The 15,745-nt window shown below is 43.4% G+C and overlaps 1 protein-coding gene across 1 annotated transcript; it reads right to left on the bottom strand.

The window, feature by feature from the left end:
* Window positions 1-60: 60 nt before the first annotated feature.
* Window positions 61-15,301, bottom strand: Ccn6 (cellular communication network factor 6). Its single transcript, XM_052751419.1, has 5 exons — window positions 15,254-15,301; window positions 9,956-10,256; window positions 7,320-7,562; window positions 1,314-1,507; window positions 61-342 (listed from the first exon to the last, which is right to left on the bottom strand). Exons 1-5 carry the CDS (start codon window positions 15,299-15,301, stop codon window positions 61-63), a joined length of 1,068 nt encoding a protein of 355 aa, XP_052607379.1.
* Window positions 15,302-15,745: the final 444 nt, after the last annotated feature.

Raw genomic sequence — 15,745 nt, forward strand, 5'->3', positions numbered from 1 at the left:
AGTTTTTTGATTCTATGACATGAATGACTTGGCCTTCAACTTTCCTGCCTGTGTTTGGCTCTATAGAATCCTGAGCTCAGAAAATATATCTCCTGGTTCTCTGCAGTCTCTCTGACACACACAGGATGTGACCCAGAGCATCCGCCACTGAAATGACCCTTCACTGGGGCAGTCAAACTGGACCGTAATCATTTTAGACTTGTTGGGGACACAGCATCTCTTGTCCAGGCACAGTCCACAGAAAATGGGTCTGTAACTCTGCGTACTTGAGCATCCAGAAAAGACAAACTTTTCAGCTTTGGAGAGCTGGAAAGTGGGTTGACAGGTTTTTCCTCTGGGGATCTGAAAAGATAATAAAGTTACAAAGTCATTCTTTGAGTTGGCTTACACTAACTTAAGAATTTCATGACAGATACTAGATACAGTTCTTTCTTGGGCACTAATAGTAGTAGTTGTTTGTGACAACTAAGGCCCTCTTCTCTGTAAATACATGAATTTGAGGCCAGCATGGACTACATAGTGAGTTCTGGGACAGTATAGAGAGACCTTGTTTCCAAAACTGAATAAATAAAATAATTCTCTTGCCTCAATCAAAAAATCAGACCAGCTCTACACTTTTGTGCCAGCTGTAGGATAACATGTCCTTTGGTAAGTTTAACATGTGCAGAGCATTTTGGTGTGATCCTCCTCCAAGCCAGCCAGTCATGTAACTATGATCAGAACATCTGTTTTCATAGATATGGTATAACAACCAGAATTTTATGTTCAATACTGTGGTTGCACTTCTACAATTAGTATAAACAAGAAAAAAGTTAGAATCCAAGAAGTATCTATTCTGAAGCAACGGTATGCATGATGGGTTACAAGAAACTGGGCTACTCAAGACCCATATTTTTTGTTTGGTTGGCTGGTTTTTTGAGACAGGGTTTCTCTGTGTAGTCCTGGCTGTTCTGTAACTTGAGCTCAGACCAGGCTGGCCTCGAACTCAGAGATCCGCCTGCCTCTCAATCCCTCCAGGCTGGGATTAAAGGAGTGCACCACCACCGCCCAGCAAGACCCACATTATTAAACTGACAGAACACCTACAATCAGCAGGTTAACATCACTGCTATATAAAATTTTCCTGCATAGTTGAGCTAGATCAACACCTGTTGTCCTCTGAGACAATTTGACTTTAAGAGTAGTCACAGTGAGGTGGTTTTGTTTGATAAGCTCCAAATACTATCCCTCCCTCCAGAACGTATACACACACTTACTTTTCAGGAACTTCTTAATATCGATGCATAATTCAGTTAAATCTGTTTACACTTTACCTTCACAGCCTTTGATATATTACTGTTGCAGGGTTGAATATAGCATAGCCTCTTCTCTCTTCTCATTTCACAGTTGCTGTTTTCATTGGTCACCCTGTTAGAAATCCCCATTCCACATGTTCTGGAGCAGGGAGTCCACTTGGTTGCTTGCACAAGGCATTTTTTTTTCCAAGTAAGCTGAAGGTTCCTGTAAGCTAACATAAATGGAGGAGTGCGTATGTGTGTACATGTGTACTTAACCTGGATTTAATTTTTAAACATAAAGTCGGTATCTAAAAGTTGTAAGGCTTTTTGCATGAAATTATAAGTGCTTACGTTCTAAGTCACCCTTTCCTTCCTGGTGCCTAAGTGCCTTTCTGTCAAGTGGGCCGTGTAGTTTCCTAGGGAATAAAGACTCTTTATCTTCACCCACTGATGTCATTCTGACACGTCTGTCTTCTGAGTATCAGACTGGTTCCGATCAGTGCCTGTCTTTTGTTTGCTTTTGCCTGATATTTCCAGCAGATACCAAAGTAAATGTTGGTAGGATTAAGGAATTCGGGACATTAATCAGAATAGTGTGGGTTTTCTTTCCTTAAGACATGGTTTTGCTGTGTAGCTCAGACTGCCCACTAACTTGCAATCCTTCTGCCTTCCAAGCACTAGGAATATAGGCTCCATACCTGTATCACCATGACTGATGTAATAATATGATCTTAGTAATTAAATTTCATGATATGTTAAAAATCTAAAATAAAATCATATTTAAGAATGAGACAAAAAAATCAATCTCTTCCCCTTTAAAATCTAGTCTTAGAAAAATCTTAGGGTGAGGCCCATAGGTTTCAGTGTGTACGTGCAGGTCAGGACAACTCTATGTCATCAGTTCTGTCCTTGCCCCTTTGTGTGGAGCTCAAATTTGGGTCACCAGACTTGCACAGCAAATGTATAACAAACTGAATCAATACCATACTGCACTAAATTAGTTTTATATATAAATCATTGCAAATGTCTGTCTCATTCCCTGTTGTCAGGCCCACAGTACTCTCTGTAAGCTAGCCACATAAAACCACCTGTGAAATACTTAGGCAGTGCAACTGTGGATGAATTCTGAATGGAGAAATGGAACCCCTTCACTGCCTATTGCTTAAAAGAAACAGGAAAAAAGATAATTCTTCCATAATAATTTTCCATGAAAAAACATTAGGAGATTGTTACTATACTCGAGTGAAACAGACCTCTTGGTTCATAGTAAGTAAACAGCATAAATTTGTTACTTCAAGGCATTTCTCTAAAGTTGATGTACATTGTGGGAGCCCACAGAGGTTTCCTAGTGAGATCTGAGCTTGCTTTACCTAGCAGGGCTGCATAAGGGCATGGATTAACCACATGTATGGTTACCAGGTATTTGGAAGGGTCTGCACTTGGATGTATGGTATGCTTTGATCTAGCAAGGGGGAGGTCTTTTGCCCTGTACCTTGGCATTCTTTTAAAAAGCCCTTTAGAAGAGACAGAAGGGGCCGGTGGATTTTGATCCAGGTCCTCCTAAAGCTATCCTATGCTTCTGTCTGTCTCATCTCCACTATCTATCTACTAATGCCTTATACCTTTTTCCTCCTCATAGGAACCCTATAAAAGATGGAAGTGCCCCCACACACAAATGGTGCCAGAACTAGGGACTTGAGTGCAGAGGAAGTTAAGTGAGAGTAGGAAAGAACCCCCACAGAAGCAGTTGGATATGTCTGGTTTTGTAGTGAAGAATAAGGGAGTGGTATTTTATTTGGGAGCTATAACTGTAAATATAAAGCAGTATAGAAATAGGCTGCAGTGATTACCTCTCTTTGTCTAGGTTTTTCATTCTCTCAATTTCTATTAAATAAAAATATAGGTTTAAGTATAGTAATATAGTATAGGAAAAAATCTTAGGGTAAGGTAGAATATAGGAATATAAGTGTAGGAAAAAAAAACTTAGAAAAGCAACAAGACAGAGGAGCTGTGTTTTTGGAACTGAACACTGACTCCTGGGGAAGAATTGTGGTTGAAATGCAAAAAATATTATGAGGAATACAGGCCGATTCCCATAGAAGCTTTTAGCCTGTGGGTGTTGATTTAGGACAGTTTAGATCTAAGCCCTGAGAAGCATGGGGGTAATTTTCCCTGAGGTTGACATGGGAAAGACAAAACCCTCCACTCCACCAGCAGTGCCTGAGAACACTTTTACAGCATCATACCATCAGAATCAGTTTCTTCTTGGCTTAGGGAATAGAGTCTTGGGGAAAATCTAGTAATTTCTCTCTAAAAAACTGAAAGCTTTTCAGGTCTTTCCTTCTCAGATCTCTTTTCTTCCTGTAAGGATAAAATTAAATTCACCTGGAAATAACATCTATCAGAAAGAGACGGTCACCTGTAATTGCCCTAGAAAAAATAAAAAACCTCTTGGAATATGGCAACCCTCTCTGCTAGTCCTGTCTCCCTTTCAAGCCAGTATTTTTTTTAAGCAGCTTTAAAAAATTAAGAAGGGGGAAATTGTACCCTCAGAAGCCTGATGGCTGTCTGAGTGTTTAGTGAGAAATGTGGAACAGAGGAATGTCAGCTCCAATGACACTCCTCCAGAGGAACTAGAGTGAAAGCCCCTGAACCAATGTTCCTGATATTGAGGTTCCATCCTGCAGTCTGGGTAAAGCAGGAGACTACTGAGGAGTTTGGGACAAAGGTTTTATCACTATTTAGTAAAAGCTAAAAGGAAACAGAGATCAGAGCCACACCACTTTTGTTTGGCTATTGGCAAATTGATGTGAGGCACCTTTAAGAAAGATGGTTCCTAATAGCTGCACAAGAAGTTTTTCTGGAAGCTTTACAGAAGCTCAATACAGCAATTCTACCCTCACCCTGAGGCGAGGCTTCTGGGTAGAAAGAACCGGAAGTGCTGCTCTAACTGAGTGAAGTTTCAGCAATGTTTGTTTGAATTGTGTCACTCAGGGAAGCTGCAGTGAGTTTGGGTGACAGGACAGCCCCCAGCTGGCAGCTGCTGTGCACACGTCTGCCGATTCCAGAACGACTGGAAGGGCCAGAGGGAAAGGTGGTTTTGGGGAGTGGCATCATCCCAAGTGTTACAGCCCCCTAGCAACAGCAGTCACCAAATCCCAGGGTCAAAGGAGATGGATATGACTCTAGAGCCACTAACGAATTAGGCTCTGGTTTCCAACTGTCAGGGGAACTTTATGGATGTTATCAAAACTGACTGTGAACTTCAGAAATGAAGCAGTTTTGAGCTCACCTGCAATTTTAACTGGTGATTCTTGATTCATGTACTCCATCTTGTTGGAAGAAAATGTAAATAGTTCTATTAAGAGATCTGTTTTAGATGTTTGCTAAAGTTTACAAGGTAATCCTATAGAGAGTATGCTTTTGAATGTAAGTTTGTAAGAAGTGTAAATACATATAATAAATAGTCATGCTAGTTGTAAATATGTATAGTATGCTCAAACTAGAATTATGTTGACATTAATGAACCAGGGTTTGGTGAAGCTAAGGGCCACTAAGCTTTAAGTTTGATGCAGTTTATTTGATGCAGTTTACATCAAGAGTTTATTGATTTAAAAAAGGGCTTGGCACAGCTAAGGCTGTTATAGACATCTTAAGACGCATTCAAAAAAGAATATTCCATCTTGGTCATCCTCTACTCCTTTACTGGGGCATATGGCCTAGGAATTGCTGGGTTGTTTAAACTACTTGCAAGCTCTTAGTAGGGACCTAAGTCACAGTTGAGTTAAGCTCTGTACCCCCTCTTGCCAGAGGCTGGTAGTCAGGGACAGGCAACGTTCTTCTTGTTCACTGCCAACCTAAGGTAAATGATAGAAAGTATATCTCTATGATAGGTAAGGTTTGTCTAACTGAAGAAGACAACCTAAGACAGACACAGTCTATCTGAGGGGCCTGAGGGGCTCTTTACCTAGTGAGATCTGAGCTTGCTTTATTCAGCAGGGCTGCATAAGGGGGTAGATTGACAACATGTGTGGTTACTAGGTGTTTGAAAGGGTCTGCACTTGGCTGTGCAGTGTGCTTTGATCTAGCAAGGGGGAAGTCTTTTGCCCTGCCCCTTGGCATTCCTTTAAAATGCCCTTTAGAAGAGACAGAAGGGGCCAGTGGATTTTGATCCAGGTCCTCCCAAAGCTATCCTGTGTTTCTGTTTCATCTCCACTCTTTCTATCTACTAACTCCTTATGCATCTCTCCTCCTCATAGGAACCCTGTAAAAGGTAGTGGTGGGCCCCCCACAGTACATCTTAAAATTGATACTTTGGGAGTAAAGTGGTGATTTGAGCCCACAGTTAACATAGCACAGTTATACATTGAGAATATCAACTTAAAGCTGAAAAAAAAAGATTAAAAAAAAACTACCACCTCAATAGAAAATATCAGTCACTTTGAAGCATGTGTTGCCCGATGAAAGTGGCATCACAATGCTGCCTTCGGTGTAGCAGTGAGATCTTGTACTTCACATAGCTGAGCAACAGCAAGTGGAGGGCAAACAACAGTTAAAGACCTCAGTGCAGGAAGCAGATTAGAAGCCTGGCACACATCTGCAATAGATAAAGGCAGCTTAGATTATTACATTGCTAATGACCCTACGTACAGGTCACCAAGGCCTGCAGTTCAGGAATTTGTTCCGCATTTATTAAAAAGCAAAGAAATTATGAGATTAATAGAACAAAAGCTTAGTGCTGGTGAGCCCTGAGAAAAGTGTGAGGGATTGTGCAATGGCTTGCTTTGTATTGACCCAGCAAAAGCTAGATTTGAATAATAAATTGTATTAGTTATTTTCACACATGCATTTTAAAAGCATATGCTTTCACTAACATTAGCAGCGAAAGCCAAATTCCTGTGTGGTCATGAATGCATCTGAACACATAAGCAAAGGAGAGTTGTGGTAGACTGAGCATGCCTTTGAAACACCGAGGTCTAAATCTCAGATACCAGAGGCAGGAGATTGGCTCACTTTTGTAGCTTCCCATTTCAGAGTTCTTAGGAATGTGAGTAATGCCATGCTGTTGGCTGAGTGATCATGTAAACCACCTGGTAAATGTTTGTCAAACTAACTGACCCAACAAGAATCCCTGAGGATGTGGGTGTTTGTTGTATTTTTAAATATCTAAAAGTCGTTTTTCTGAAAATAATTTTTACTGACTAACAACATGGTGAAGGTGAGCCTAGAGGAACTCCTATCTGGAGAATTCTCCAGCATGCAAGTACATAGTTTACGCCTGCAGCCACTTGGCACTCAGGATGAGCACTCAGGAGCCTTACTTTACATCCTGACTACAGACATAGTGGCCTGCTTCAAAGTGAACAAGAAAACTGGAGCTGTTGCTAGTTCTGAAAATAATATTTTGAACCTCAAAATGTATTAGTCCTCAAAAAAAAAAAGTTTTTAAATCAACTTTCCATTCCTGCTAGTACCATATAAAAAAAACTTTGAAAATGCAGGAACTGGATGGTCAAACTTCTTGCCCATAACAGGTTACAAATGAGAGGTTTTTAGAGTACATGTGAACAGTATTTGTTCAGTTTTCCTGAGAAGGGGGTGGGGTATAAAAAGAGGTATAAGATTTTAGAAGTTTCCTGATCTAGTAGGTTTTAAAAACCAGAATATTTTATCCTCAAAACCAAAATATAAAGTTTTCTTTTCAGACACTTGGAATATACCTGGCTGAGGCAAACACCACGGAGTTCTTACTGCTTGAGGTGCATAAAAGGAATCGTGGAAGAACCATGGGAAGAAATTCATGAAAGCATGCCTGCTGAGGATCACCTGGAACTGCTCTATTGTAGTCTGCTGAGCGCCCCTGGGACTATGCTCCTGGGCTACAGTTTTGAGGATCACCTAGTACTGCTCTGTTGTAGTCTGCTGAGCACCCCTGGTACTATGCTCCTGGGCTACAGTTTTGAGGATCACCTAGTACTGCTCTGTTGTAGTCTGCTGAACACCCCTGGTACTATGCTCCTGGGCTACAGTTTTGAGGATCACCTGGTACTGCTCTGTAGCCTGCCGCACGCCCCTGTTGCAGTGGTCCCGGGCTACAGTTGGTTGTACCAGATCTCCTTACATCTTCAGCTGCAGAACAGTTGCTGCCAGCCAGCCTGGGTATGAAGAGGGGTGTGCATCCAATAGCACCACCCACACAGAGGCAACTGAACAGTGGATGCGGCTGAAATACTTGACCATTCTGATAATGGACCCTGTTGAACTCACATCCAACAGCCACAAGATCTGAAAAGAAAAAAGCAGCAGATTGTCAAAATAATAATAATAATAATAATAATAATAATAATAATAATAATAAAACTATATAGCTTGGCTAGATAGACCTAGTCCAATTATAGCTGTCTCTTATTAATGTAGTTCTTAATCCCTTAAGCCACTTTGGAATCTCCTTCACAAAGCATCTACAGAAAGGTCAAAGTGGGGTGTTTGTATTTTTGTATAGGCTATAAACTCCAAATAGTCACTTCTAAAAAACCCAGAAGCTCTGCTTGGAGTGAAGGCAGCTATTAAAATCCTAAGCTTGACAGTGAGGTGGTTATAAATAAAGGGTAGATGCCTGGGGAGACAATTCTACTCAGATGCACAAATACAGGCCAGAATGTATCCATAGGCAGTTTGGAGAAACCATGGTTTAACTGGAGTACTGCAAGGTAACTGGAAAGTGGAGGAGACTTTGACTTCCTCCAAGGACTGTCTTCCCTTTCAGGATGAGCAACTTTCCAAATGTGCTCCACCAACCCCGTAGGAATAGCTGGTGTATTTTCAAAGAATCTGAAAAGTCAAAGCTCTTCAAGACACCGGATGTAATAGGCTTTGTCACTGATGTGTGACATCAATGGGACAGTCAGCAATAGCTGGAACTGATTGGGCAGTACAGGAAGTGGCTGTGCTCAGCCTTTTGTGCACTTGTACTTAGAAAAATGTAAAACAGCATTCTTGTGATATTTTATTTGTGTTCTAACAAATAAAACTTATCTGGGGATCAAAGAACCGAGGGAGCCACTAAATTAGACATAGAGGCCAGGCCGTGGTGGCACACACCTTTAATCTTATCACTCAAGAGGCAGAGAGCCATCTGGATCTCTGTGAGTTCAAGGCCACACTGGGAACAGAGGCAGGCAGGGTAGCATACACCTTTAATCCCAGAACATGTCTCATGTCTTTGCTTGGGAAAGACACATGCCTTTAATCCCAGGAAGTGATGGCAGGAAGCAGAAAGGTATATAAGGTGTGAGGACCAGGAACTAGAGAATTTTTTAGAGCAGTTCAACTGAGACCCTTAAGGGTGAGGACTCAGAGGCTTTCAGTCAGGATTCATGGAAGCAGGATTGGCTGAGGAGTTGTCGAGGTGAGGTTGGCTGTGGCTTGTTCTATTCCTCTGGTCTCTCAGTTTTCACCCCAATATCTGGCTCTGGCTTTTTATTTATAAGACCGTTTAGCAATTCAAATTACACATTCTCCTCACTAAAGTTTTCTTTGCTGTCAATCTTTTTTTAAGAAAAATATATTATTACTACTATCTTATATTGGATGTGTTTCATTTAAACAAACTTTAAAATTACAAATCCATTAAATATCAATTGACAAAAACCCACATTAGCAGAAGCTCTAATCCTCGGGGGTTGCTAGGACTGTAAAGAAATGGCCCGGACTTTAAAACAGAAGTTTCACAATGAGTGTTCTACGTCAAAAGTCAGCAAATGTTCCATAAATGACTGAATGGCTTAGTCATTCCAGGCCGCATGGTCTCTACACTGGTTTGCTCTGTGCAGCAGGCATAGACTGTCAACAGCTAAGCTGTGTTTCCAAGAGGCGTCAGCTACAGGCCAATCTGTGGTCTAGGTTTAACCCTTGCTGTAGTTGAGGTCCCAGTTCTAGATCACCTCCCCCATTTGCTGTTAAAGATCTCATGTTTTATGTGAAACCACTTGTGGGGAGATACATCACAGCCAGACAGAGTAAAGCAGAAAGTGAATGCCGCGTCTACATCCTCACATTTTACATCCACAAGTTAGTTTGTTTTTACATCCAGACCAAAGTTTCCTCCCTCCCCTCCCAGTGCTCCCCACTCCCATCCACTCCTTCTCCTTCTGAAGAAAAACATCCATGCGTTTTAAAAGTGGATTATTTTCTCCTTTCAGGAAAGGCTGAATTCAGATTAATTTTAGACAGTATTAACAAAAGCTATCATTTTTAAGTCAGACCCTAGTTACATGATTTTTCCTATATTCTGTCATGAAAAGCTGCTACCTGAGCCAGGCTTGGTGGCACCTGCCTTTAATCCCAACACTCAAGGCAGAGGCAGGTGGGCCTCTGTGAGTTCTAGGCCAGCTTGGTCTACAGAGCGAGTTCCAGGACAGCCAGGGCTGTGTAGAGAGATTCCCGTCTCAAAAACAGAACAACAAAACAGCAACCTGAGAACTTCAAGGTAACTATGACAGGTTTTCAAACATGTCTATGAATGTCATGTTATCCCATACAACTGAGTCAGCCCACTGGTGCACAAAAACTGCACCCATCTTGTATTTAGCTGAACTAAATTCACACCCTGAATTAACAGTCGGGCAGGGAAATGTGTCTCAATTCAGCCTTTTCCAATGCGCCCAGAAGACACTTACGTGCACACACTCCCGTCTCGTACCTAGGTGTGTCGGCTGAGTAGTCACAGTACAACGCTTTGTGGGGGTCACAGAGGTCGGCTTCGTTACACATGGCTCCTCGTTGCTTGGCGCAGATTTTGCAGCATCCGCAGCCATCCCTCACCAAGCTCACCCCAGGAGGACAACTGGGCTTCTGAGCAGGACATTTGCAGGGCCAGTGACAGACTTGTTTACGGTGACGCACTTGTGATGCTTCTCCAGCCCCTCCTCCTCCGGGGGTCGTGTCTGGTGACCCAGTGCCCTGCGTCCTGCAGCAGAGCTTCATTTGATGATAAAGGTGATGTTAGAAAAGGTTCCTGAGACAACTCTTAGGTCTGTAGGAGATGTGTGCCAAACAGGTGGTGAGCTACAATATTATTAGTATTTGACAGTCTGGTGAGTTACAGTATCAGTATTTGATGTGGCCACTCCCTGACTCCTCACTGGGTTTCTAAGACATCTCTCTTTCCTCTTCCTCCTCTACACCACTCTTCAGTCTCCGAGCTGCTTTGTTTTCATCCTCCTGAGCTCGGCACTGAAGCCTCTTGGTAAGCTCTCTCCTTTCCCCTCACTTCATCTCATCTCCCAACCAGCTCGCTCTTCTGAACTCACTGCTTAACTGCCCCACTTAGATGGTAAATAGCCAGAGGGAACTTCCCATTTCCCCCCAGTCATCTTTTTTCCATCTACCCATTTCCCTATTTGAGCAAATGTCCATTGCAATTTTCCAAAATACCTTGTGTATTGGATCATGCTGAACTCACATTTTAGCATCCAATTTCATTGATAAATCTTGTTGGTCATGCCTTTAAAATATTTCACCTTTGGGGGCCCACAGAGGCTCCCTAGTAAGGCCTTACTCAAGGTCAGAAAGTCTGAACTTGCTTTGCCCAGTAGGGCTGCTTAATAGGATGATTTGGTCAAAGGCGTGGGTAACAGGAGTTTTGAAGGGTCTACATTTGTTGGTATTTTATGCCTCAACCTAGGGAGGGGGAGGTCCTTTGCCCCTCCCCTTGCTGATGTATAAAAGGCCCATCATGAATAAAGTCAGGTGACTGGGTATTGACCCAGGGCCCTCCCGAAGCTATCCCTTGTCTCTGTCTTTCTCATCGTCTCTGTCTATATTTCTATCTAATACTTCTCAATTCCTCACTCCTCCCCCAAGAACCCTTCAACAGGTTGGAGCTGGCCTCCGACAATCACCACCATTACCCCCGACCTCCGAATCCTCACTCCTACTACTGTGATCCAACCCACTATTAGTTTTCACTTGGATGATTAGAAAAGCCACCTATACAGTCACCTTTATTCAGCAGCCACAATGACTTTTTAATAAGTCAGCTCATGTCACTCTATGTCCACAGGGCATGAGTCCCTCGTGCTTCCAGGTGAAACCCTTTCCCCTGGTTTTGTTACACCTGACCATCCCCAATCTCCTGGCCTGTTAGCCTGTGCTGGACTGTACCTTAGACACATCACTGTCACGTTGCTCATTTCTCAATACTACCACCTCTCAGTCTCATTCCCCACCCCATCTTCAGTTTTCTCCCTATGTTATGCACCTTCAAAACCGAATTCCTGGCAGAGACTGCCCCCGTGACCTAGAGGCCCACACAGCTGACTACCCAATGGGCATGGATACCCAAATGTCCTCTAGGAAAAACGGGTTCAAAACTCATCTTTCACCCAGACGATACTTGGAGTCATCCAGGCCAAGCTCCTCCCCCTCACATCATAGCCATGCCATGGCTAATCCTGCTTATTATATTGTCCTCATGCTCTTAGATCTATTCTTTCTTATTTCACAGATACTAAATGCCATACTATATGATTGTATTACTCCTTAAAGTCCCCCAGTGGCCCCCACTGTCTGCCACTTACAGTGCAAACTTCTGAACATGGGACCTTCAAGTCTGTCCCCGCCATGCCTCTCTCAATGGTCTCCTTCTATGCCCTGCTGTTTATGAGATGCTGTTTATTCTCATCCCTGCTTCTCCTGTTGCTCCCTGTTATGCTTTGAATTTGAAAATGTCAGCCACGGACTGTTTTGAAAACTTGGCCCTCAGCTTGTGATGCTGTTTTTGGAGGTTCTGAAAAATTTGGGAGGTGGGAAGGCCTAGCTGGAGAAAATATGCCGCTGGGGAGTATGGGCATATTTATCCCTTTCTCCCTGCCTGCGTCCCATCTGGCTTCCTGCTTCTTGGTCCGCTGTAATGTGAGCAGCCTCTTCCATCATGCTATGAACTGTTTTACCACCATGAAGGGCAGAGCCTCCCGAAACCGTGAGCCAAATTGTTTCCGTCAGGCATTTTGGCCACAGCAGAGCAAAGGTGGCTAAGACACTCCCTCCTGTAATGTCCACTCTCCAAACTGTCCACCTGGAAATGTTTATTTTCCCCAGTCTTGAAATATTTTTAGACCATCTCAGAAATTAAAGAGTAACACGGGGGAAATCCATGAATAAAAGAGAAATTCATGCTAGTAGCCTGAGAAGAGGGAAAGGCTACATACAGAAGAACAGAGCTGACTCAGCAGAAGAGGCAAGAGGGAAGGGTAAAGGTGCCCAGAGAAGATGCTAGAAGAAAAAAAAACAGTCAACCTAGAATTCTGTGTCTAGTAAAATCAACATAAACAGAAGCAAACAGGGCTGAGGAGATGGTTCAATGGGCACTTTTTACTGCAAACATGAGGACAGGAATTCAGAACCCATATAAATCAGATGTGATGCAGAGCGTGCATCTGGACTCCCAGCATGCCAGATGGGGGAGCTAACAGGACAGTGCCAGAAGCCATGGGCCACCTGACCTATCTTAAGCATCAGTAAACAGAAAAACTACCTCGACCAAGGTGGAGGGTGAGGACGGACGCCCAAAGTGACATTTACACAAACATGCACAAAGATTTTTTTTTTAGTGAATGTGGAATAAAAATTTCCAGATAAACAAAACTGTTTTGTTGGTTGGTCGATTTGCTGTTGTGTTTCTGGCTTAGGTTTCTTTGCGCAGGGTGGGGGGGGGGGTGTTGTTTTTTGTTTTTCTTAGCAGACTCACCTCACAAAAAAAAAAATCAAAAGAAATAATAGATTGTAATGCAAAAGTACAAAAAGTAGGACTCACAAAAAAAGAAAATATATTGAGACTATAAGGAATTTTACATATTTTTTCTTTTCAGATATTTTGTTTCAAAAGCAAAGTCTTGAGACCACAAGAATGATGCAAGAGAATGCTCTACAAACAGATCTGAGCTTTGGGATAGAGCTGTGGTCTTAAATAATTTCCTATTATTTGGTCTTTGAGTATCAGTCTTCTGTGAAATGGGATTAATACACACTTGGTTCAGTAGTTCTGAGTCGAGGTGATTAAGATATTGACTAGCAAAGTGTCCGACATCAACCCTTGGTTATGTCTGGAAGTGTGCCTTAGAAAAGCTCGGTCTAGGGGTAGACATGGGAGAATCAGGCCCCAGGATTGCTAACAGCCAGTCCTAGAAACTAGGAAAGTGCCAGTTTCAGTGAGAAACCCTGGCTCAAAAAAACAAGGTGGCCGGGCGGTGGTGGCGCACGCCTTTAATCCTAACACTCGAGAGGCAAAGGCAGGTGGATCTCTGTGAGTTCGAGGCCAGCCTGGTCTACAGAGCGAGGTCCAGGACAGGCTCCAAAGCTACCCAGGATTTTGAGAAATCCTGTCTCCAAAAAAAAAAAAAAAAAAAAAAAAGTGACAGAGACAGGCACTCGATGCTGAACTCTGACCGCCATACAGACACACAGACACGAGCACCTACACACATGTGCACACATGTTTGCCACAGGTACACACACAAGCCTAGTCACCATTGTTCAGAATGTGTCACGAGTATGCTGACCTGGTCCACGGATCCACACATTCGTGGATTTTCAGGTGAATGGGCGAGAAGGTGGTACCTTACCAAAGTACATCATTGGGGGGGTGTCATTACAGCTTTTCTCCTGCCTCTTCCTCTGACTTCTCCCTCTGCTTCTGACATAAGTTGCCTCCTCTGTCGCATGCTTCTGCTACCATGTTGTGTCTCCTCAGAGGCTGAAATGAGCCAGCCAACAACCGTGGACTAAAACCTCTGACACTGGGAGCCAAAGTCAACCTTCCCTTCCCTTGGTTGTTTTTCTTGGGTTTTTTATCCCAGTGACCAAGAGGGGGGAATAATCAGTAACACAAAAATAAGCACAAAGTGATATCTTCTGCTCTAAGCCCAGTATCTTTTTATGTTTGCACTTGTTTTCTATTCTGCACATAGCTCTCTGTGCCGGAATACTTACTGTTTAAGAACACATCCTAGCCCTCCGTTGACAATAACCACCTGCCTCCTCCCCAGAATGTAGAACAGGAGAGCTGGTTGCACAGCGGCTGAAGAAATGTGTTCCAACTGTGAGAACGGGAAGAACCCCACCCCGACATCCTCCTAGGGATCCCTTTGAAACCTTACATCCTTCAACAGAGTAACAACTTCCCCTGTAACCTCTGCTCCCCAGGTCAGAACCCGCTCTTAACTCCTCATCCGTGCATGTTTTCTAAGTGACCCTGGAAGAGGTCAGAGCTCTGTCCTCCGTTCCAGCAGTGACCTTCACCATGTAAATAAGTCAATAAATAAGTCACCCTGCTTTAACTGTCTCATTTTAAAACACTGAATTGCTCATATTAAATTAAACTTCCTTTGATCTGCCCTCTGAAATAGTTGGAGCTTCCATGGACAGTCACTCACAAAAAATGAGAGCCCTGAGGCTTGAGAAAGACAAAGTGATAGTACGTTTTTAAAAACTAAATGTTCCTTGCTAAGTGCCCCTTTCAAACAAGGACAGGCTTAGCTGGAAAAAAAAAAATCATTGCCCAAAACCGTTTTTCCAGGGGCTCTTTGCACACTGCAAGCTGTGGAAAGATGATCCTGCGCCTCTACCCCGCATTAAGGGACAGTGTTTAGGGCTGTGGCCGCCAGCATTACCCATCCGAGAGCTGGGGCTGGGCTCTGTAAACAGATACAAGGTAATATTTGTAAGTAGATACAAGGTAACGTTTGTGGATTATTCACACATCGCAAGCAAACTTCGGAGGGTACACCTCAAAGGGGGAAATGTCGAGCATCTTTCACAAAGCTCTTAAGCTAAATTAAACAGAACTTTCTGGAAAGGAAAATGGCTCCCCATTTCTCACAAAATTGTTACCCGCATCTTTCCCCATTTCCATCTTGCCGTTTTACTTTGGGTCTGAAGAAGTACAGCCGAAGCCTGGGTGTAAAACAAAGACTTACCTGTGCTAGTCCAGTAATGAGCAGAGTGCAAAAGAGGAGGCCGTGCATGATCCCGGAACGTGGGAGGATGGAGAGATGGAGGAGCACTGGCAAGTCCTTACTTAGGGCACAAAGCTCTCCTGTGTCCTGCACAGGGAACCAAGTCTCCACCTCCCGGGCTTCCGTCTCCCAGGCTGCACTTTCCCTCTGAGGATCCATTCCGGTGCCCTGCCTTATTTCATGTGACTTCTAGCAGTACTCCAGTCTGCACAGTTCATCACGAGAGCCCAGCACCTTCCTGCAAACAAACTCTGTAAAATCAAGCGGAGGCTTCTCTCTGAGGGAGGGCTGGCGCTCTGTGCTTGAGGTCTGAGCCTGTCTTCCAGGAGGTGGGTGGCCTTAGACACCTTCCCTCCCTGTCCTTGGTCTCTGTGATTCCTCTGCTGGGTGCTGGTATGGTCCCTCCCCTTTAGGTACCACCTGAGTTTCATGTTCTAGAAACCTTTCTTGAGC

This window comes from Peromyscus californicus, unplaced genomic scaffold (assembly GCF_007827085.1).
Source record: "Peromyscus californicus insignis strain IS unplaced genomic scaffold, ASM782708v3 Scaffold_22__1_contigs__length_63687245, whole genome shotgun sequence".
Taxonomy (NCBI): domain Eukaryota; kingdom Metazoa; phylum Chordata; class Mammalia; order Rodentia; family Cricetidae; genus Peromyscus; species Peromyscus californicus.

What these genes read in the sequence shown, in the direction of transcription:
- Ccn6 (XM_052751419.1), bottom strand. Translation starts at nt 15,301, where the DNA reads ATGCACGGCCTCCTCTTTTGCACTCTGCTCATTACTGGACTAGCACAG. An exon ending in CGAGACGGGAGTGTGTGCAC is followed by an intron (nt 7,563 to 9,955) that starts GTAAGTGTCTTC and finishes TTTTCTTTTCAG; the next exon opens with ATCTTGTGGCTGTTGGATGT. An exon ending in ATATATCAAAGGCTGTGAAG is followed by an intron (nt 343 to 1,313) that starts GTAAAGTGTAAA and finishes TTATCTTTTCAG; the next exon opens with ATCCCCAGAGGAAAAACCTG.